Source organism: Taurulus bubalis (assembly GCF_910589615.1).
Source record: "Taurulus bubalis genome assembly, chromosome: 1".
In the NCBI taxonomy this organism is placed as follows: domain Eukaryota; kingdom Metazoa; phylum Chordata; class Actinopteri; order Perciformes; family Cottidae; genus Taurulus; species Taurulus bubalis.
Window position 1 is genome coordinate 43,902,095 of NC_136589.1, and position 24,980 is coordinate 43,927,074.

The following is a 24,980-nucleotide window of genomic DNA, read 5'->3' on the forward strand; positions in this document are numbered from 1 at the left end:
TTCGCTCAGGCTAAACTCCCTGCTCGGCCGGCCCCTTCTCTCTGTCTCACAGTAAAGCTTTGCACTCGTCATATGACACATCCATGTTTAGATGCTCTGATATCGCTGTGAATCTCGTACGATCTTTCGGACAGACGGCAGCGTTTTACTGAATCTTGGAGAAGTTTAACCATATGTCTGTGCAAAATTATCGCAAAGAAATTCATATTTTCAAAACGGAAACATCGTATACCGCGGATCCGCGGTCGCAGAGTCATAAGGGTTAAAGACAAAGTCCATCCTCCTCTCTTTGTTAAACAGTTCAGTGACGAGGTTGTACAGTTAATCAATGGCCAAGCACGCCGGGGAGGACGTTTTAGGGCTGAAAATGTCCGCTCGACAGTGACAGTCGATATTAGGATCGTCACCGCCAAACATGCCCATAACCCTCCGTGAGAAAGGCGTCCTCAGTAAATCCGCCACTAAGTCCGTTCCTCCTCCTCCTTCAGCCATTGAGTTGTAAAAAAAACTACACCAAGCAAAACACGAAAAATGTGTTTTACATGTCGTCCCACATTTTTAATTATTAATGTAAAAAAAGGAACCATTAGTTTGTCGATCTCCCGCTCCATCTTACACTCGCACGTGAACAAGACCCCGAGATACTTGAACTCCTTGGCTGGTCAGATACTCTGAACTGCTGTCTGGTGCATAAGCACAAACAACAGTCAGAGCCTTACTCCCCGTTGCCGGCAGGCGCAGGGAGGCGACCCTCTGGTCTTCTCGTACATGTTACCAGTGAGAACATAAAGTCTTAAAAGTCCAACTGAAATAAAACTGCATAAAGTAGCAACATCAGTATTATTTCATTGGCATACAGTACACGTACAGGCCACTTTAGAACAAATCTGTTTGTACGGGAAGTTCTTGCATGAGGCCCATTGTTAATTCAGGAAGGACAGCAAAACATTTTGCACGACCTGGTCACCAACCTTATGGTAACGGTACTGGTGAGGTGTATGTAGCTCTGTTGTCAACTGATGTTTTATATTTGTCATTTGGACCAAGAGACATTGTCCAATAATGTGTTGAAAGGGAAAATATGAACCATTGTTTTTCACATGAATATTTATTCCAGACGTAGACTCTATATGTGCCCTACTTAGTTTCAGTATTAGTCATAGTGATCTGAGCCTGTATTAGTCTTAATGCTGCACGAGTAGAATTAGGTAACGCAGAATGGTGTTGCAACTGAGGGTTGAATTCTGTGCATTTATACTTTTGTCCATGTCATCTTTTGCAGATCTGGACCCGAGAGAACTTCTTTCACTTCAAGAGCAGATGACCGTACAGACCACAAGCCCCAAATGTTTTCTGACTAGATCGAGCTAACCTTTCAGAGGGCTGGTCCTGGTATCTTCTGATTGTAAATGTATTGATTTAAAAATCAAAATGCAGACTATCAAAAATTTGATCAACCCCTCAAAACGGCTTGCTGATGCTGTGAAAGCAAAGAGCACACTGCTAAACCCCAAGACAGGGCCTCTTGAGGTTTATAAAGTCCCCCTGAAGGAAGAAGATCTCCAAATAGAGGGCTGCAGACGTTTCACATTTGGGAAAGAGCCCCCACATGGTATGTCTAATCGCACCATAATGGTCCTCGGAGCCACCGGTGCTGGGAAGTCAACTCTCATCAATGGGATGATCAATTACATTCTAGGTGTGAAATGGGAGGATTCATTTCGGTTTAAGTTAGTTGATGAGGATCAAACAAAATCACAAGCTCACAGTCAGACCTCTGAAGTCACTGTGTACAAAATCAACCACCGGGAAGGTTCTACAATAGATTGCTCACTGACTATCGTTGACACTCCAGGTTTTGGAGATACAAGAGGCATAGAAAGAGACAGAGAGATCACAGAACAGCTACGTAACCTCTTCTCTGCTGAGCATGGTGTCAGTGACATCGACGCTGTGTGTTTCGTAGCTCAAGCTGCTTTAGCACGACTCACACCATCACAGAAATATGTGTTTGATTCTGTGCTCTCAATCTTTGGCAAAGATGTGGCAGAAAACCTTCGAATTCTGGTGACATTCGCAGACGGCCAGCAACCACCAGTTCTTGAGGGAATCAATGAATCAGGTGTCCCGTGTCCCAAAACAAAGAATGGGCTGCCGATTCACTTCAAATTCAACAACTCAGCGTTGTTTGCAGACAACAAATCACCTGCAGCAGGTGTGAGTGAGGAAGATGAAGATGAAGATGGAGGCTTTGATCAGATGTTTTGGAACATGGGGACAAAAAGCATGAAGAGGTTCTTTGTTGCTTTGAATGTGATAGAAACCAAAAGCTTGACAATGACGAAGGAGGTCCTCAGAGAGAGAAAGCGGCTCGAGAACTCAATTGAAAATTTGCAAAAGCAGGTTAAACTTGGGTTAGCTAAACTTGAGGAGATTAAAGATACATCTGAAATACTGAAAGGGTATGAGGCAGATATCAACAGGAATAAGGACTTTGAGTATGAAGTCACCATCAAAAAGCCTGTTCAAGAAGACATTTCTGGGACTGGCATTTTCCTCACCAATTGTCAGCAGTGTCATTTCACCTGCCATTATAATTGTGCCTATTCAAATGATAATGACAAAAAAGATTGTTGTGCAATGGGACCAAATGGATACTGTACTGAGTGCTCAGGTAAATGCTACTGGTCTCAACATTTTAACCAGAAGTACAGATGGGAGTATAAGGTAGTTAAAGAAAAACGAACGTCAGCTGACCTGAAAAAGAATTTCCAGGAAGCCTCAAAGGCTAAAACACCTTTCGAGTCATTGATGGGACAACTGAGGGCTAAATATGATCAAGTGCAGGCTGAGGTGGTGAAACTGATGCAGAGCTCTGCTGACTGTCTGAACAGACTTAAAGAGATTGCACTGAAGCCAAATCCTCTCTCCACCCCCGAGTACATCGACATGCTCATTGAAGGAGAGAAATCTGAGGCCAAGTTAGACTGGAACAAACGAGTTCAGTACCTGATAGCCATGAAAGAAAAAGCAGAGCTCATGACTAGAGTGGACAAAGGAGATAAAATCCTCCCTCGCCAAGAATCTTTCGACCAGAGACCATGACAAGGCTAAAACTAACACCACCAAGAGCCAGACGAGACCAAGACGAGGCCTAAACTAACACCACCAAGAGCCAGACGAGACCAAGACGAGGCCTAAACTAACACCACCAAGAGCCAGACGAGACCAAGACAAGGCCTAAACTAACACCACCAAGAGCCAGACGAGACCAAGACAAGGCCTAAACTAACACCACCAAGAGCCAGACGAGACCAAGACAAGGCCTAAACTAACACCACCAAGAGCCAGACGAGACCAAGACAAGGCCTAAACTAACACCACCAAGAGCCAGGCGAGACCCCCTCTGTATATAGACATTAGGAATGCACCAATCTGCCTTTTTTAGGATAAAACTATACTAATTAATACTTATTCTTGGGCTTTGGATTTTGGCCGATGTCGAGTGCTGATCCGATATCAGTATTAAAAGAATATTGGCCATAGCCAAGACAACCAAATTATGACGAGAGAGAGCGCTGATGGGGCCTGTGAAATAAATGCTGAACAGCAGATTGTAGATTAGATATTAAGTTACAGAGGCCAGGGGAGCAGAAGCTAGACAGGAAGCGGAGTCACAACTTCAACTCGCTCTTTTGCTTCGACAGCTACCGATGGAATCATTTTGGTGTATTTCTGTATTGTTGTTGTTTTTTTAAATGCTTTTTTTAATGAAAAGTGAGTCAGTCACTATGCAGATGTGAGAAATGGCCGAGTTGATAAAACTGCCAAGTGTTAGTACAGACTTAAAGAATTTGAGTCATATAATACCTCTGTTCCAGAGTACTGACATGCTGATTGAAAGAGAGACATCTGAAGCAAATCCAGGCTGGAATCAGTGAGTTCAGCCAGTGAGGACCATGAGCATAAAGCAGAGCACGAGTCTCGTTACCGAGAGACTCAGGCTTAATTACTTTGATGAAGAGAAGCTCGAGCATAAATACGTGTCAGATAAAGAGTGAAACTTATTACAGTAATATTTTGTACAAATGTATCCCTGCAGGACTTATTTGCTATTTGTGTGGAATGGAAAACAGAGATTTACTACTAAGTGTGACATCATTTTGTGCACGAAGCATTTACCTCCATTATCACCATTACCACCAATGTAAAAGTTGAATTATGCAGCTGTGTTAACACAGCAAACCTGAATACTGGAAATGTCAAAGTATTTTTCTTTAATTTTCTATTATGATGATGTAAATACATCTTCAAAAAAGCTGAGATAAATCTACATTGTACACAGTTTACATTGTTCAATACAGGGTTTTAAACTTAATCTGCTTTGTGCTAGAAAATGTATTCAACTTGAAAGTATGAATACTTCAACAATTATGCTCTGTGTGCTGAATTGCATTGTATTGTCTTGTAGTAAAAAGGTGAATGATGGATAAATGATTACTAATAAATCATAAACACTGTCTGAAGTGCTTTCTGATGTGTCATTGTACACTTTATTCTGTACTTTGTGTGACCATGTGCAGCTAACTTTTAAGTCAGCCTTTAAACTGGTAGCATCAACTTCAAAATCATCAAGAAATATTTTTATTTTCTTAACCCTCCCGTTGTCTTGGGGTCAAAATGACCCATTTTGCTTTTTATTTTGAAACCAGAATACGAGAGGGTGGAGCTAAGTTCAGCCAAATGCTGACATTTTTAGCAACAACAAAATGTTATCAAGAGAGGGAATATTTTTTTTAAAGAAACAACTAATACCTTGTTTTGCTTAGCATGGCCATCAGACCAGACCAGACTTGGCGTAGGGTGCCGCTGTTTTCGGGGTGTCTGCACGGCGCTCCCTGTTTAGGCTAGGTATGCAGTTTAGCTAATCCAGGGAGCATTTTAAGAGGATTAAACTAGCTGTCCACTGTCTTTTGTAGAGACAGCACAGCTGGTGTAGCTGCGAGCTAGAGATAGAATCAGATGATTAATGTGAAAGTGACACTTGTGATGAAATCACAGTGAATGAGTTATATAGTATTTAGTATGCCATAGTAACTGTATTTTGGAGACTGTGTAAGCCGCAGTGGCCATAAATTATCTGTATTTGTTTTCGTTTCGGAACCACGGTGTCAGAAGACAACATTCCGTTGATGTGTTCTCTTAATGAATATCACTGGTTGTGAAGGCAGTAATCACTGTGCACTGATATAATATACTAGAAGACTCCTCACAGTTCAAACACTGTCCACTAGGTGGAGGCACAATATTGACAATATTAATAAAATCAGCTTCCATCAAGAATGAGGCGGGCAGCCAGACAATGAACAGAGAAATCTGCTGGGAAACAAATATCTCATAATAATAATAATAAGTTCTCCCTCAAAAACACAAACATTTGAAGTGCAGACCTTTTGTTGAATCAAAATGCAATGTAAACTCATAAGGTTAAGTTTAGGCAACAAAACCAACAGTTAGGTTTAGACAACAACACAGATTGTAAAGCCCTCCGAGGCAAACTTAAATTTGTGATGTTGGGCTATATAAAATACACTGAATTGAACACCAACAGTTAGGTTTAGACAACAAAACCAACAGTTAACAGATTGGGTCCAATCTACATCCAGGACATGGTTAAACCGTACACCCCAGCTCGTTCGCTCCGCTCGGCTTCTGCCAATCAGCTTTAGGCTCCGTCACTGCTTCTGCCAATCGGCTTGTGGCTCCGTCACTGCTTCTGCCAATCGGCCTGTGGCTCCGTCACTGCTTCTGCCAATCGGCCTGTGGCTCCGTCACTGCTTCTGCCAATCGGCCTGTGGCTCCGTCACTGCTTCTGCCAATCGGCCTGTGGCTCCGTCACTGCGAGCTAAACACTCAACAAAGTCCTGTCCTGGCTCACATCTTTTTCCACTACACCTTGAATAAGGAAGGTAGCACCTTTGCACTTTAGTAGTACTTAAATGTCTCTTACTGATAGCACGTTGTAGTTTAACTTTATTGAAGAAATTGTACTTTCTTGATTCTTGTTGTTCTGAGTTTGTACTCACGGTTGAATGCACTTATTGTAAGTCGCTTTGGATAAAAGCGTCAGCTAAATGAAATATAATGTAATGTAATGACGTTACTATTCTGCGTTTTATAATTAAACAATATTGAATATAATTAAACATAACTTTTGTTTTTAAACATCCATCCATTTTCAACTGCTTATCCGGGGTCGGGTCGCGGTGGCAGCAGGTTCAGCAGGCCGACATTAAACATGTTGCATTTAATGACACTAAATATTCATACTCAACATCAATGCATCAAGGTTCATAGAAAAAAAGAAAAATACTACAATATTAAGATAACAAAACGCTAGTGACAAAATAAAAACATGTAACACCACAATATTAAATAGTTTTTCTGTAAACCTTAAATATAATGATTTTCCTTCATTAAACCATGCTACAATTTATTCAAATGTAACATTATGTTGTAAATGTTTCATGTTTGTGCTTCGACTCATTTTGTGGGAAAATTAACATTATTCACAGTTTTTAACAAATCACCTAAGATCAGAGGAGCAATGTAATGCAGTTTTCACAATGAATTAGAGGAATTTTATTATAACGCTACATAGATGCCGATGCACTCCAAGAAAGGGAGCTCAGAATTTGCTGCCAGAATTCAATAAATTAAAAAATATAAATTATAGAATGAATTATCTCAAAAAGGTATCAAACGATTTGTTCTTAGTGCTCAGTTGGTAGAACTTCATGTAATTTATAAGCAGACTGCCTATACATTTTTATAATTTAAGTGCAGGCATTAACAAAAAGTATAATTTTCTAATTACTTTTTTCAATTATATTTAAAAAATCTAAATCCTGATCATTTAAAAATGGAGTAAGGCATTATAATAAGACATTTTATGGTCTTTTAAGTACGATTTTGTTACTTTAACTTTTAGGTTGTAAAACTAAACTTTAAGGTTGTAAAAGGTTCCTGACCATCAGGGGGTGACTCCTCTGGTTGTATAGAAGGCTATGCTTCATGTGTTGAAGCTACATTCTCTCTCCTGACCACCAGGGGGCGACTCCTCTGGTTGTATAGAAGTATATGCTTCATGTGTTAAAGCTGCATTATCTCTACTGACCACCACGGAGTGACTCCTCTAGTTGTATAGAAGTATATGCTTCATGTGTTAAATCTGCATTATATCTACTGACCACTATGGGGTGACTCCTCTGGTTGTATAGAAGTATATGCTTCATGTGTTAAAGCTGCATTATCTCTACTGACCACTACGGGGTGACTCTTCTGGTTGTATAGAAGTCTATGCTTCATGTGTTAAAGCTGCATTATCTCTACTGACCACCAGGAGGTGACTCCTCTGGTTGTATAGAAGTCTATGCTTCATGTGTGCCATCAAGAGTCAAACAGACCATAAAGCAGGGTATACTTATACTTAGGGCGGGGCTACAAGGTGATTGACAGGTCGTACACGTTGTTTCGATGTCACTCCTCCTTTGTCCACATATGGTCACTTCCTGTTTACTGGTTGCAAGAAACCAAGATGGTGATGCCCAAATTCCAAGATGGCCACAGCCAAAATGCTGAGCTCGCGGCTTCAAAACCACAGACCACAAACCACCGGGTCAACTTCTCATCGACAGTCTTTGGTGTTGATGGGAAGTTTGTGGATTCCCTGTGAATACAGTCACACAAACCACTCAGCTTGGTTTCGGGGACATGTTGTGGTTTGGGTTCAAATAAGCACTCTGTTAAGTGACCTTCATGGTCATAGTCAAGGTGAAACAACCACTCCAGTCAGTTTGGTTGAGGCAGGACATCAATCTCCCAGGTTGAGTTTTTTAAACTTAGGTTGACCGATTGTTTCTTTTGTTCCTGGAGGACAAGAGTCATAATTCCTGAAGCGTTTCCTGTGTGCTGGTTTACAAAGCAGCTCAGCTGATGCTGTTCACTTGTGTTACCTCAGCTTGGTCTCGTTTTTCCCACAAGATATGAATGCACCACAAACCCCCAGAACTCCCAGGAGAGCTGAGCTCAAAAGAGTCTTCAAGAAATCATGTCCACGAAATCCACGTTGAATTTAAGCTCCAACTCTTCGGGGTTCGGGATCCTCAGCTGAGCTCACGTGGATTGGCTCATAAAGCTCCGCCTCCTCCGGGCTCACCTGGACCTGAATGTCCCAGTCAGGATCCTGCAACAGTAAACAGAGTTTTATATATTTATATATAATAAGTTATTATATATATATATATATATATATATATATATATATATATATATATATATATATGTATATACATATATATATATATATATATATATATATATATATATATATATATGTATATATATGTATATACATATATACATATGTATATATGTATATACATATATATACATATATATATATATATATATATATATGTATATATATATATATACATATATACATATGTATATATGTATATATATACATATATATATATATATATATATATATATATATATATATATATATATATATATATATATATATATACATATATACATATATATATATACATATATATATATATATATATATATATATATATATATATATATATATATATATATATATATATATATATATATATATGCCCTCATCATAAAACCTTCATTATCCAATGTATTTTGGGAATATATTTTACTTTAATATTATATTTCAAATTTGAAGCATCATTTATGTGAAAGAAATTAGAATGTTTCCCAAACTAAACTACAGAGAAAAATAAACCACAATATTTATGATTTCAAAAACAAGACTTAGTAGTTTTAGTTTCGTAGATGTTACGTCCCAAAAAAAATGCAACATGATTCTTTTAATGTCCGATATTTTAACAGGCGGTGAACAAGTTTGATTCTGATAACATATACATCGTTCGGTGTATTGATCGTGGGCGGTACCGACCAGCGAGCGGGGCGACGGCTCTTTGTGGAAGAACGTCTGACAGGTGCCTGCACGGCAGTGCACCACGGACCAGAACACGGCGAACAGGAGGCCCGCCATGGCGATGACGGTCATGGTCACGGTGGTCGGCCGCTTCCAGGCAGCGTCCGGACCTGCTGGCCAGTTGAGAAGAAACTTCACTCATCAGAAAACAACTTGATCGTTTGGATGTTACAGACTTTTAAAAATACACGTTGAATATAGTCGAACAGAAGACAGGAAACCAGACTATGTTTTGGAAATAAATGAAGAAAAAAAAAAAGATTTACTACTTTATCACATTTATGTGATATAAACACATTTATAATTGAAGGAAATCCTCAGTCAGTGAAGTAAAAACATTGATTGGGAGAAAAGAGGACACTTGAATAAAATAATAATATTTTAATAATAATATTTTTGAAAGGCATAATATTTTTATGAAGGGAAAAAAATGTTAAAAAGTGTTAAATCATTAATTATAAATAAGTAATGCAATTTTAGAAATAAGGACATTTCTTGATATTGGGAATATTTTACAAAGAATATGGAGCAAGCGGACGTTTGAATAAATTTGAATAATGTTGGTGTTATAATAAAAGGTACACATATGAGATTTTGTTCGGATGTGTAAATATCAGTCTATATGTTACTGGTTCAGAGTAAATGAAGATGACACACAGAAAAAATAAAAAGGTTTCAGGTCCGCCTATAAAAAAGTCCCTTTCAGGATGATTATTTCTTTGAAATGATGCAGCTGTAAGGTCCAACCCTAAACCAAATCATAGCACAATATGTGAACATTCTCTCTGCAAAGGTTGACTTTGATAAAGTGAAGCAGAACACATATAGAGAGGGTTTAGAACAGAGAACATTCAGGCGAGGTCGCATTGGGGCCCAATAGTGCCAATGGACCCAATGGGGCTATTGGCGCTATTTGAATACTATTTTAATTGTTTGTACCAAAATCATATATTTCACTTGTATATTACTTATGGTGTTCAATACATCCAAATACAGCAGTTTTGGGATTTTATTTTTAAAAACAACCTAGAATTTACAGTTTTATATAACAATCGCTCAGTCCCCCCCTAGGGATTGGTTTTCTAAAGGTTTTAGGAAAGGTTATTTCGTAAAGTGAGGACATTTGTGGAAATTGAGCATATTTTTGAAAGAATATTGAGCAAGATGACATCTTGAGGAAGATATGACAGAAATATAAGACGGTAGAGAGTAGAGAGTCAGAGTGTAAAGAAGAGGACCTGTGATGGAGACGCACTCGGCGTCGGTGCTGCCACTGTGGAGCCGAGCGTGCAGGACGGTGTGAGCTCGGACGCAGTACTCCGCTCCCTCCTGCAGGGCGGCGACGTGCAGCACCACTTGCTCCGCCGGCATCGAGTACACGACCGGCTGAAAGAGACACACGACACAGCCACTTGAGATTACACACACGGGAAAGAGGCAACAAGTCTTTTTTTCCTGCTTCAAATTAACTGAATTAAAAAGGAGAAAGCGTGAAAAAGAATCCGTTGCTCTCACGAGCACAAGAAGCAAACTTATTCAACCTTCCTCTTGTGTTCGGGTCGGCACCGACCCGTTTTAAGTTTTAAATGCATAAAAGAACCCCAAAAATGTGTTGACTTTGTCAGGAACCGCTATTTAAAAAAAATTAAACAAAAACATTTCTTTTCACTAAATTATAAAATATCCGTAACACCATAGATGTTACTATAGTTAATAATATTAAAATTAAAAAATAAATAAAACAAATGTATTTAAGAGATGTGTTATAATACCCCTCAGTAACAGGCAGGTAACACAACAACCTTTTATTTATTTATATGATTCTTTTGATGTTAATTTTACCATTGTTTTAATTGAAATTGAGGTATCCTGACAAAGAAAAGGCCCAGAGGCCCACACCAACAATATTAAAACATACAACAATATGTTCATGGATAAGGAAGCCTAACAAGGTAACCAAGAGACAAGAAACAAATTGGATAATAGATAATTGTGTTTAGTGTATTTTACAGCTGGTTTTAAGACATGGGTCAAAACCGACCCGTTAACACAAGGGATGCTAACAGAAAGCTAACACAAGAGATGCTAACAGAAAGCTAACACAATAGATGCTAACAGAAAGCTGATACAATAGATGGTAACAAAAAGCTAACACAAGAGATGCTAACAGAAATCAAACACAAGAAATGCTAACAGAAAGCTAACACAAGAGGAAGGATGAATATGCAAAAAAAGAGGAGAGAAAAGAAGGGATGAGACAAAAATGGAAGAAAATTAAAGAAAAGATGGGAATCGAGGATGAGGGTAGGGAAATAGATCCAGGAAGGGAAAAGGAAAGGAAATGAACAGGAACAAAGGAACCAAGGAACCAAGGAAAGCAGAGAAGGGAAAAAGTGAAGTAAACTCATGACCTGCAGTTCGTCGCCTCTCTTCCACACCGTCACGCTGATGACGGCGGTGCGAGGAAGCTCGGCGAAGGTCACCTGAAGGGTATCGCCCACCACCGTCACCGACATCTTCGGCACCGTCAGGACCGCTGCCAGGATTCACATTCAGTCATAAGTATTTATTTTTTAAAGATATACATGCAGACATGAAGCAAAGACTTTTATACAACCAGAGGAGTCGCCCCCTTGTGGTCAGTAGAGAGAATGCAGTTTCAACACATGAAGCATAGACTTCTAAACACCCAGAGGAGTCGCCCCCTGGTCTTCAGCAGAGAGAATGCAGCGTTAGCACATGAGTCATAGATTTCTATGCAACCAGAGGAGTCCGCCCCTGGTGGTCAGTAGAGAGAATGCAGCTTTAAGACCCAGCAACGTATTGCTCATTCTATTTCCTTACTGTCTCTGCGGTTGAACGGTGGGCTGAGTTCGGTCCAGGACGACAGCTGTGAGCCGCACTGCGCTCTGACGCGAAGGTTGTAGTCGGAGTCGGAATTTACGTCTTCGGTCACGTTGCAGTGAGTTTGAGGAACCAGCTGGCACTCAGGAGCGTTCAACCACTTGCCGGAGTCCTGCTCAAACTCTCTGAAGGACGAAAGAGACACACGAATCCAACTCCATTGTCACTGTTTGTAGGCCTGGGCCAAAGATTCACATCATGGTATTTTGCAAGATTCTGGCGGAATGTAAGTGAAAACAAAAGACAGACAGGAAGAGTCTGTTTCATGATAGTGGGCGAGCTGTACCCAGCATGCAGTTCGGCAGTGTAATTTTATAAATGTACAATTATTAGTGTTACAAATTGTTTATGTGTCACAAACTGTTGTCGTGATGTTTTACCTGTTGAAGAGCGTTAGCTGTGGGTTATTAATTGTTTTTATGAAGTTATAACCATGACTAAAGTTACAACCATGACAAAAGTTATAAATATAACTAAAGTTACAACCATGACAAAAGTTATAAATATGACTAAAGTTACAACATGACTAAAGTTACAAACATGACTAAAGTTATAACCATGACTAAAGTTATAACATGACTTAAGTTATAACCGTGCCACGTAAGTAGCTCCAACCGCTGCGCCCTCAGCTGTGAGCACTACATTTTACAGCCTGTCGAAGAGCTATGCTATATGACATATATAAAAAATTCATACTGTATGGACATTTGAATCCGGTATACAGGTATACCAGTTGAATCGGTATACCACAGCTCTAACTGTTTGTCACGTTCACCCAGCCGAGCTGTAATTCTGCCTCCGGCCACAATGACTACAGCCTGAGGAACCTCACCTGCATTCCTCCACACACTGCAGCTCTGAGCCTTCTACTGATTCCTCATTGTTCTCTCCCTGTGTTTCTCGTTTTTGAATCATGTTTGATTGAACACCGCAGTGCAGTGAATATTAAACCAAACGTACGAATGAGTCAGCGTTTTACCTGCGGACAGGTGGAGCCACCCCGTTACTGCAGGTGAGCTTCTTCAACGAAGAGTTACAGCGAGAGGATATACAACTTACAGTGACTTAGTCCAGCTTTGAGCTTCATGCTAATTTCCGAGTGACAATGCATTAAAGTTCACCAACGTATAGCGCACACACACACACACGCACACACACACTTCAAGGTGCTCACTGACGTATAGCACACACACACACACACACACACACACACACACACACACACACACACACACACACACGTCAAACCTTGGGAACAGAGGAGTGTGTTGATGATTTCAAAGCGGCTGCAGGAATGTTCCAGAGAGTTACTTAAACCGTCGGGCAGGAACTTCCTGGTGTGTGAAAACTGAAGCAGTGACGCATCACAGCGCAGACACACCTGCTGATTATAGTCGTTAGGACAGGTGTGTCCTTGATTACTGTGTCATTAGATTAATTAAAGCGGATAATTAAAGCACCTAGCAGAAGTTGGGTAGAAACACTGACGTGCAGGTATCATGCATAGTTCACATAGCTCAGTCCTGAGCTCATGAATCTGTGTGTGCTGTATTGTTTGAGTTTACCGCAGTGCAGAGATTATTACTAATGTATTACAACTGTTTGAACACAATTAGGGGACCGGAAACTAAATAGTTGCATTCTCATGTTGAACTGAATATCAAATCAAATAAAACTAGACATTTTAATTAATCAACTCAACTCTATTTTCATGAAGTTCAAAGTCTTACAAATAGTTACTATTTAATACAAAATGGAATCCAGAAATATTATATCGATTATAATATTTTAGAAAATATTTTTATGTTTATTATATTTGGTACATAATATTTTCAATATTATTTTTTTTATTTGATTTTTTATCAGGTGAGATTTCTTCTCAGTGGTGCATTCAATGTTGATGTTGGTCCGTCCCTCAACACGGTCTGACTTCCTGTCTGTCCCTCAGCTTCCATTGGTTCATCCTGAAGACTTGAATCTTCAAAAACTTTACAGTTTCATCAGTAGTAATAATAAATATAAGGGTTTAGAGTGTTTTCGTGAATGGCTCACCCCTGGAACTGAGCGGAGTAAAGGAGCGCAGTGTCGCAGTGAGCCTGCGGGGGGTGCCACCTCAGGAAGTGCCTCATGTCCACCGACCACATGGAGGCGCCGCTGGGAGCCGGCAGCGTGCACACACCTGCGGGACGAGGAGTTCACGTCAAAGTCTCAGACGGTAAAACTGATACAGAATACAACGAGAGATCCAGATCTAACTCCAGAGGAAACGCTTCAAACCTTTCCTTCCTCTTGTTTTAGCTTTCTGTTAGCTTTCTGTTAGCATCTTTTGTGTTAGCTTCCTGATAGCATCTCTTGTGTTAGCTTTATGTTAGCATCTCTTATGTTAACGGGTCAGTTTTGACCCATGTCTTAAATCAGCTGTAAAATACACTAAAAACAATTATCTATCATCCCATGTGTTTCTCATCTCTTGGTTGCATTGTTAGGCTTCCTTATCCATGAACATATTGTTGTATGTTTTAATATTTTTGGTGTGGGCCTCTGGGCCTTTTCTTAAAAAAATTGTAAAATGAACCTCAAGAGAATCATATAAATAAATAAAAGGTTGTTGTGTTACCTGACTATTACTGAGGGGTATTATAACACATCTCTTAAATACATTTGTTTATTTATTTATTCATTTTAATTTGATTAACTATAGTAACGTCTATGGTATTACGGGTCAATTTTGACCCATGTATATTTACTTCACGAAAAAGGCTAAAAAGTATTTTTTTCAGCAATAGAACTTTAATACAAACACAAAACGAAAAGCAGAACAAGTCATAACACAAAATATAGATTTGCAAGGTCAAACAAACAACAACCAATCAAGCAAATCTTATTTTTATAACTGGGTCTAAACCGACCCTAACACAAAGGTCATCATTTTAACCAGAGCATTTTATAATTTAGTGAACTTTTTTTGGGGGGTTTTATTTTGTTGAAATAGAGGTTCCTGACAAAGTCAAAAAGCCTTGATGCAATAAACACATTTATGTGGTTATTTTATGCATGTAAAACCTAAAACGGGTCGGTGCCGACCCGACACAAGAGGAAGGATATTTATTTATGTATTTATTTATCACAGAGTGCCCAGCTCATTTTATAATGTCTGATTTCTAACCTGAGCAGCAGGGCCATGGTTGCTGATGCAACCATGGCCCTGCTGCTGCAACTGGCCTGGAGCCGGTCCTGCCAGCTGCCATGGCCCTGCTTTCTCCTCCCACTGCCCCTGGGATGCCCCTCCTCTCTACCTCCTTCTGCTTAATGGATCGTGGCTATCTGGATCGTGGTCCATGCCTACTACTCATTATATGAATCATTTCTGTCATATTCATTGAATGTGCTGTAACTTCGTTACGTTATTCATTCTGGCCACATGACATCTATTGCTTCTGTCCATCCGGGGAGAGGGATCCTCCTCTGTTGCTCTCCCTCAGGTTTCTTCCCCCTTTTTTTCCCTGTGAAAGGGTTTTTACTATCTCTATTGGGGGAGTTTTTCCTGATCCGATGTGAGGTCCCGGGACAGTGATGTCATGTGTACAGATTGTAAAGCCCTCCGATTCAAACTTGTATTTGTGATGGGCTATATAAAATAAACTGAATTGAATTGAATTGAATTTCGTTTTATTTTATTATTATTGTTATTATTTCATTCTTTACTTCACTAGTCTTACAAATAGTAATTAATACAAAAATGAATAAAAAATGTTATTTTCTTTAACATAAATTATTATTTTTAAGATAAAAGTTAAAGATGTAACATTTCTTCTCGGTGGTGCGTTCAATGTCACCGACAATTAAAGAATACATTTTATGTTATTTGATATTTTTCTCTCATCAAGTGAACTCACGGTTTGCAAAGTCCAGCAGGATCATCATCCTCATCATCATCCTCATCATCATCCTCATCATCATCATCATCATCATCATCATCATCATCATCATCATCACCACCAGCAGACTCCCATTGCGTCTCAGTCTCATGGCCGGAGGGTACGTCTCCAGCGGGGGTAAAGAGACCCGGTCACGTCAAGTCCACCATGTTCAAACCCATCCAGGGACCCGCATGTGAACCTGATCCAGAAAACAACGTGTGATCCACATTACGGCCCAGAAATCTCTCGCCAAGGAAGACCTGCTTTTGTGCCACTTTCTGGATCCTTCAGCTCATCCACGAGGTGGAAAGAAAGAAAACAAAATGATCCGCTGTGAAGAGGACGATAAGATCCCAGTTCACCTTTCAGTTCAAGATCCACGAGATCCGGAGTCTGAGGTTTCTGTCGTGAGTTAAATCCACAAAAAGCAGTTTCAACGTCTGAAGAAGCAGAAGCTGCGATCCGACCGGCTCTGTGGAGAAAGCAGGCGTGTCTGGATGCTGGGGCTGGATTCTAGGGGCCGGGTTCTGGGCCCGCCCGGCCGGTTCGACCTGTAAATCAGCCGCCTCAGGGCGTCAGCTGTCACCTGTCAGTTGATTTACAGGTGAAGCACCTGCAGAGCTCCTCGGGGCCTCGGGAGCTGTTGGTATGTGGAGCTGATTCAATGAGCCAAAGAAGAAGAAGAAGAAGAAGAAGAAGAAGAAGAAGAAGAAGAAGAAGAAGAAGAAGAAGAAGAAGAAGAAGAAGAAGAAGAAGAAGAAGAAGAAGAAGAAGAAGAAAACAAGTCTCCTTGGTCATAGAGAGGTCTTTGTTTATTTGTACACACATTTCAACAACAAGGAAATTCATAGTGCTTCACATATAACCAATAAAAGCATCAAAACTTAAAGCAACAGAAGATTTAAAAACAATTAAGAACATTTATTTATGCCTTAAAACAGTCAGTAAAACATCTGAATCTGGTTCAATTAAAGTCAAACAGAAAATACTTTCATCTGGATTCTCTCCTCTGGTTGTATAGAAGTCTATTCCTCGTGTGTTAAAGCTGCATTCTCTCTCCTGACCACCAGGGGGTGACTCCTCTGGTTGTATAGAAGTCTATATGAATTACTCTACTTCTCTGTTGATTTATTCCCTCAGTAAACATTGTAAACATGAGTTTATGTCTCAATCTCTAGTTTCAAGTCTTCTTCAATACAGCATGATGTTCATTTAGTAAATTACGCTCTATTAGAGTCAAACAGACCATAAAGCAGGGGATGCTTTAGGGCGGGGCTACAAGGTGATTGACAGGTCGACACCAGAGACGTATACGGCGTCTCTACGTCACTCCTCCTCAGTCCTTATACGGTCACTTCCAGTTCACTGGTTGCAGGAAACCAAGATGGCTACGGACAAAAATGACAAACTCAAGGCTTCATAACTTCGGTCCACAAACTAACGACGTCTCCATAACTACGTCCACTTCTTCTCTGCAGTCTGTACAAATATCACAATAAATACTTTATGTGTGTGTCTGTCGAGGTGTTATATTTAAGTTGTTTAATTGAACAACACTCCTCAGTGTTCCCTCGGTTCAGCCGGCTGATATTAATGTTCACTGCTTTGCTGTAGAGATGACTTTGGACTCTCGTTGTGATCAAACATTAACATGCAGCCATAAAGCTATAAACCACGGAGCGACTGCACCTGTCTCCCTTTGATTGACCCAGGAACCATCAGACACGACATCATCCCTTCACCTCATTCAAAACATTTTTAAATATGTTCACTCACGTAAAATCCATTTTACACCAAAGTTATGGAGGAAATAACTTCATCACACTGTGTCTTCCACATTAATAAACCGATGAAGAAGTGATGTCATTGGAGCTCCTTATTTGGGCAAAAACACGCTCACTTCCTTCTACTTCCTGCCGTGGAGACTTCTGCTTTCCTCCGTGTTCAGGAACCAGCCCAGTGGAGGGAAGACGTGGAAGGTTATTGAAGGTTATTGAAGGTTAATGAAGGTTTTTGACGGTTATTGAAGGTTTATAAAGGTTATTGAAGGTTATTGAAGGTTATTGATGGTTATTGAAGGTTATTGAAGGTTATTCTATCTCACATTTAACAACACAATGAGCAACAGAAGCAGCTGGAGAGAACATTAAAGATTTAGCATTTTAACAAAATCTCTGAAACTTGGCAGGAAACATAAATTGTGTGCAAACGATGAATGCTGGTGTACAAATTCATGATTATACAATATTATTCATGCAATTTTTTTATGAATACTTGAGGAATGAATTGTGTGTTTGGCATAACGTTGGGGGTTCAGTTCCCTTTCCATAAAAACTGAATACAAAATAAAATGCAGAAACTGATGTTGAGCAGCTGCAAAAAAAAGTTAATCTCGGTTTCAGAGCATAACTAGTGCTGGTTATTTCACTTTCCATTTCTTCTCATTGAAACATTATTATTTACATATCTGTTTAAATTGTAAATGTTTTGCTGTGTTATCCTGTTTCTCCTCCATGATGAATGAAGCCTTTAAGTGAAACATAATGTGTCACCATGTTTCTATTCAATTACATTTTAATTCTGTTGACTTTCACTTGTAAAGCCCAATATAACAAAAACAAAATCTTCTCTGGTTCAACAGAGTAAACAAGTTAGTTGTTTACTCTATATATTATTCAGTAAGGTTATAAGTTATTCACGTCATTATGTTTGTAAAGACTGAAAGGTCATGTACTTTCTTTGCCCAGCAAACGGGAGAAAATGCAGTTTGTTTAAGGCTAAACGTCAACAAATATGGATTGCAATTGTTGAATAAAAACATATTGTGACATAAGAAAATGGTTAAATGTTTTACATCTTTTACATTTATTACATATATTACATATTTTACATCTAATTTCAAAATAAATACCTTAAGTTGTGTGTTTGTGTATATTTGTGTGTCTGTTGGGGTGTTATACATAAATAAACATGAACATAATCCACAAGTATGAGGAAGATGTGTTGAAAATGACCCCGTGAGAACTCCCCAAGTTTTGGGAAAGGTAATTTTTCAGAACGTTAGCAACATGCTAGAGCACCTTTCTAGATAGATTATGACCTACTGAGTGCAGCAGTACTTTCAACTAAGCTGTGGGGAAAACACCCTCCGATTCCCAGACATGTTCATGTGAAACAAATCTGAAATTAGTACATACTTTTGTCGAAGACGATGTCCCACCTGAGCTTGCTGCAACCGGATGTTGTGGTTTGAGGCGTGTTCACGGTCCAGGGAAAAAGTTAGGGCACATCTTGTGGGAGCAGGGCTTCACCGCTTTTCCAAAAATGTGATGCTTTACTCATTTTGAGTGGCTAAAAGGTCGTCAGCTATCATTTGCTTTATACGGCTACCACAGGCTCGTACGATTAAAATGAGCTGTTTTTGACTCAACAATTACCTTTTACGGGGGAGATATGGTTATGATTCAAAACAAACAAATTATTTTAAATTAAAGAAAATATGTAAACCTCATACCCTCAGATGCGTCACTGCACTATAGCAGTTCACATTATTCAAATAGTCCTTGTGGTTGATGAGCTACACCTGTTTTAGTATGGCTATGACCACTTTTTCATTTTCGGGAAAAAAGGCCTGAGTCTTACAAGGTTGTAAAAGTTAAACTTCAACTTCTAAGACTAGCAAGTCCTTGCTACAAAAGTATACCCAGGTTTAATCTGGGCGGGGGTTAATTTGGCCTGTTGGTTTGCAAATATTCAACTGCCATCATCTTCATCATGATCAACACAGGGTGGGGGGAGGCTACAGGGAGCGGCCACTTCCCAGTTTATGGCCCCCGGCTGAGGGTAAAGTTCTCTGGTCCGAGCTTCAGTCATCAGATCGACGCCCGACCGAGTCTGACTTCAACCCTCTCCGGCTCCACGAGGCCTTCACCGGGCCTCTTCTCTTGTGACCCCCCTCAACCCCTCACAACCAGCACCACCGGTACCACCAGCACCACCAGCGAGACTATTTCTTGGCACCTTCTCCAGCTTCTTCCCTGCAGACAGCATGTCGACGGCCGTGGAGGCGACGGGCTTTGTCATGGTGCTCGTCAGCTGGCTGATCACCGGCGGGGCGCTGGTCAACGACTACTGGAAGATCTCATCCGTGTCCGGCAGCGTCATCATCTCGCAGCGGCAGTTCGAGAACCTGTGGCACTCCTGCGCCGAGAACAGCGCCGGCATCGCTGAGTGCCGGGACTTCGAGTCGATGCTCGCCCTGCCCGGTAAGAAGGAAGTTAAGACAGAACAACTTCCAACGCCGCTTCATAAACTCGTCCGAAGGTCGCTGCATTTTTATTTACCGCCAAAACGTTCCCCGCCTGAAACAGAACGAAGATCAGTTCAAAAAGAAAACACAACTTCATAGAAAACTAGATTATTTGTTCCTATAAATATAGAATTAAGAAAGTAAATAGGAGGGAAGCTATTTTATCTCTGCATTGTTTTCCATGGCGCGTCGTGTGAGATCTTCTGTTGGACGCCATCTTGGGCACCGAGTCACCGCAACATGGAGGGAAGCAGAACTCCTGCTTTATGTTATATTGTTATTATTATTATTATTATTATTATTATTATTATTATTGTTATATTGTATGAAATCATCGTGTCACAATTTGGATTTATTTCATGTCCAAAAATATATATTCAATAATACTTTCGCACAATATTTAAAATGATTTAAAATGCATTTTCCTAATGTCATTTATTTATTTATCGCTTTATTTGTTCTTATTGATTCCTAATTTCAAAGATTTTCCCACTTTGTTGTATGATATATTATTTAATAATTAAACACAAGATGTTATTTTTTAATCAACAAATTAAAATATCATAGATGTCCTGACACATTTTCTCCTTTTTTTGTGTGCATTTTTGGAATAATAATATTTCCAATAAAGTTCTGTGAGTTTGAATAAAGAAGTTAAAAAAGAAATGAAGCAACAGAAGAGTGAGAGGCTTGTATTGGCTGAAAAGAGATCATGATTGTCAGACAGTTTAACTAAAGACATAATTCACAAGAGAAGACATAAGAACTTATTACTGATTGATTATTATTGATTTCTTTGAAACTCATAACGAGTTTATAGTGGTTTCGATGGCGGTTGAGAGTCATCTGGTCAATCAGTGACTCAGGTTGTAAAACGCTCGTAAAACCAGGTTCCTCCTTTTCTCTCCAACTGATAACTTCTTACTTCTGTTTTCCTCTCAGGAGAAAGGAGAGACACACAAATATTATTATTATTAGTATTATTATTTCTGTTCCACTCTTTATGTCTGGAAAGAGCTCTGCATGTCCTGACCGTCTTAAAGACCTTATCATTACTGAGTGTTTCCTTACGTCAGAATTAAAATGGTACGAATTTAAATGATTAAGAAATAGTCACAAAAAAGTTAAAACTGGCACCTTTTAAATACCAATCCCACTCTAAGGGGGGCGGACTGAGCGATTGTTATATAAAACTGTAAATCATAGCTTGTTTTATGAAGAAAAAAATAGCCCAAAACTGCTTTATTTTGATGTATTGAACACCATAAGTAATATACAAGTAAATATATGGTTTGGTACATGAGGAAATGCAAATGTCACATATGTAAATGTGCGCAAATGCAAATTTTGGAGACCTCGCCTAAATGTTCTCTGTACTAAACCCTCTCTAACTTTGTTCCCTTTATCAAAGTAAATCTTTGCAGAGAGAATGTTCACATGTTGTGCTATGATTTGGGTTAGAGTTGGACATTACAGCTGCATCATTTCAAAGAAATAATCATCCTGAAAGGGATTTTTTTATAGGCGGACCTGCAACCTTTTCCTTTTTTTCTTTGTGTCATCTTCATTTACTCTTAACCAGTAACATATAGACTGATATTTACACATCTGAACATAATCTCACATGTGTACCTTTTATTATAACACCAACATTATTCATTTAGCCCCCTGGTTGCAGAGATACACCCTTTTTAGTTCGGGGATGACATTTTTGAGGAAAGGGCCTAAAAATAGGTTGGTTTTCTATTGGTTAAACGTCCCCTTCCTTCAACATTCTTGAACACATTGTTGTTGTTGAGGTTCTAAGCCCGTAGCTGGTATTTAAAGGTGCAGGTTCAGGTGTTTACAGTCCGAGCTGCCGCTCATGAACTCTTCTGGTCTCGCTCCGTCTCTGCAGCTCACGTCCAGGCGAGTCGCGCCCTGATGATCATCTCTCTGCTGCTCGGCCTCGCCTCCATGATCGTGTCTCTGCTCGGCCTGAAGTGCATCAAGATCGGCTCGGCCACTGACCAATCAAAAGCCAAGATCGCCGTCAGCGGAGGCTGCCTGAGCATGCTGGCCGGTGAGTCAGCCAGCGCCGAGACTGAGCTTTACAAATCACCCGGAAGCTAAACATGAAATATTAGTTACCGTCAATGAAGCTTAAACCTTCTTGCAGATGTTTCACATTAAAAGTCTGCTTAGAAAATGAGATGATAAGACGCTGGAAGACAAATAAATAATATAAATCAATGCGTTAAGTCATAATAATTGAACACAGATTTTCCCCTTAAATTTCCCCTTATTTCAACTACCATTCCCTACCATTTTTGTTTTAGACAAAAGGCTTTTAATTTGAAACAAGAGGGACGTGGCGCGTTGTAGCCCTTTAAACCCTGACCCTAACCCTATGTATTGGTTGAGTTGTGTTTAGAGGTTGTACATGGGGATTGTATATTATTGTAGACCAGATTTTTATGTTTAAGTTGATACCTAACATGTTTTTTTTTTAGGCGGGGGGGGGGGTTATACATATATACCATGTTTTTTTTCTTGATTTGTACCTTGTGACCTGATATAAAAGGGTCCCCTGGCTCAACAGGTTTTTAACTTTATTTATCATAATAATGTGTATGCAGGTACAGAAAGTAACACGGTCCAACTAAGAAACATAAAAAACAGAAGATAAATACAACAAATACAGAAAATAAAAGCATGTTGATAAAAGACATTTAACAGCAAACTGAAATGAAAACATCGTCACCTCCCATCAGCCAATCAGGTGCCGGTCTGGTTAATGTTCTGTGTGCCGTGTGTTGCAGGGCTGTGCTGCATGATATCCGTCTCCTGGTACGCCTACCGCGTCGTGCAGGACTTCCACAACCCGTTCTTCGGTGGCGTGAAGTGAGTCGACCCAAACATCGCCCAGACCGTTACATTTTGAACAATGAAACACACATAACGCTCGCATAATAAACACCATGGACATTTTACAAGTCACAAGAGGCATTTTAAATCATTGGCCTTCATGGGGAGAATTGTTTTGTTTTGATACAACGGCGTATCAGTGACATTGTCGGTACAAAATAAAAAATGTATACAGAGCCGCGGGAGGAAGCAATATTCAGAAGAAAACTACTCACGAGATTAAAATCGGAATTTACGAGAAAGAAACTTGAATATTCTGAGAATTCCTGTTTGTGGGTTGCATGTTTGCAGGTTGCGTGTTTTTAGGTTGCGTGTGTTTAGGTTGCATGTTTGTAGGTTGGTGTTTTCATGTTGCGTGGCTGTAGGTTATATGTTTGCAGGTTGCATGTTTGCAGGTTGCATGTTTGTAGGTTGTATGATTGTATGTTGTTTGTTTTCAGGTTGCGTGGTTGGATGTTGCGTGTTTGCAGGTTTTGTGTTTTCATGTTGTGTGTTTTTAGGTTGCATGTTTGCAGGTTACGTGGTTGTAGGTTGCGTTTTTCCAGATTGCGTGTTAACAGTGTGTCTGTGTTGCGTGTTAACAGTGTGTCTGTGTGTTGTGTCTCTGGAGTCGGGGGTCATTTTCTCGATTTTACATAATTTCTTCAATTCACCTTTTTAAAGTCACTTGCATATGATAGATACCCATGTGTTTTACATGTACAATTGCAGAACAATCTCAACATCGATTGCGTGTTAATAGTGTGTCTGTGTTGCGTGTTAACAGTGTGTCTGTTTGCCGTGTGTCTTCAGGTTCGAGCTGAGCACTGGTCTCTACATGGGATGGGGCGGATCCTGTCTGGCCATACTGGGAGGAGGTTTCCTCTGCTCCGCCTGTAAGAGAGCGCAACCTGAAGGAAAGAAAAGGTACGAACACATCTGAGTGAAGTCTCTTGTCACATCGCTGATGGGTGTGGTCAGAAGCAGTACACCTGTAACCACACCCCACAGTGATGTCATGGCGTCCTGCAGTACACCTGTGCATCACTGCCTCCAGGTGAAAAGAGATTTTAAGGAAGCGACTCAAATGTTTTCAGTGGAAACAACTTGATTCTCGACAACTACTTTCTCCGAATGATTTGAATGGAAACAGCAACTTCTGGTTATTTGAGAGCCGTCAGCAGCCAATCAGGGGAGACGATTTCATAACCGAACAATGAGCAGGATGCTTATTTATTTGAGTTAAATCATGATATAGTATAACATTTTATATTTTTTGTCAGAGGGGGGGTGACAAAATATCCTCTCTACTGCTTTACCTTTTGAATAAATGAAGAAAATGAATGAGTTTCTGGGATGTTCTGCTATAAAAATGTAATTTCTGTGACTCTGACTTTGTCCCTCTTGTCTTGCAGTGGCTTCTATGGAAACAAGGCCCCGAGGGTCTACACGGCGACAGCCAAGTCCGATCCAGACTCAGCCAGAGCCTACGTCTGAGCGCACACTTTTGGTGGACGTCGTACTGTCTCACATTCATTTCCTGACGTCGTCCTGATTCATGTAAACTAAAAATAACAAAGTTGTAAGCCTCAAAATAAGGAGACCAGCTGTTTGTCCCCCAATGTGATGATTACTGTAAAATGGCTACATGTCACATAGAATATGGACGTGTAGTACACTGTCTCTTTAAATGTGGACTTGCAGTACACTGTCTTTTTTTTTGACATTTAATACGATGTCTCAAAAGATATGGACAATATATCTCATAAAATATGGACTTTTAGTATAATGTCTGATAGAATATGGAGTTGCAGTTCTTTTTCTGTCCTTTTGAAATATTTGCTTATTTTTTTTAAGAGTGTTTGACGTGAAATCTAAAATCATAATCTCGAAAATACTGAAAGATTAGTGGATG

General features: G+C 39.7%; 2 protein-coding genes across 2 annotated transcripts; one reads left to right on the forward strand and one right to left on the reverse strand.

Annotated features, from left to right (window-relative positions):
* Nucleotides 1-6,288: 6,288 nt before the first annotated feature.
* On the reverse strand, nucleotides 6,289-14,093 carry crfb16 (cytokine receptor family member B16). Its single transcript, XM_079220927.1, has 6 exons — nucleotides 14,003-14,093; nucleotides 11,891-12,075; nucleotides 11,458-11,582; nucleotides 10,285-10,432; nucleotides 9,005-9,156; nucleotides 6,289-8,245 (listed from the first exon to the last, which is right to left on the reverse strand). The coding sequence occupies exons 1-6, from the start codon at nucleotides 14,077-14,079 to the stop codon at nucleotides 8,135-8,137; spliced, it is 798 nt and encodes a 265-aa protein (XP_079077053.1). The 5' UTR covers nucleotides 14,080-14,093; the 3' UTR covers nucleotides 6,289-8,134.
* A 5,825-nt stretch (nucleotides 14,094-19,918) lies between these two features.
* cldn15la (claudin 15-like a) lies at nucleotides 19,919-24,562 on the forward strand (the record flags this gene model as incomplete). Its single annotated transcript, XM_079220938.1, has 5 exons — nucleotides 19,919-20,135; nucleotides 22,077-22,241; nucleotides 22,981-23,062; nucleotides 23,879-23,992; nucleotides 24,481-24,562. 5 exons carry the CDS (start codon nucleotides 19,919-19,921, stop codon nucleotides 24,560-24,562), a joined length of 660 nt encoding a protein of 219 aa, XP_079077064.1.
* Between the last annotated feature and the right edge of the window lie 418 nt (nucleotides 24,563-24,980).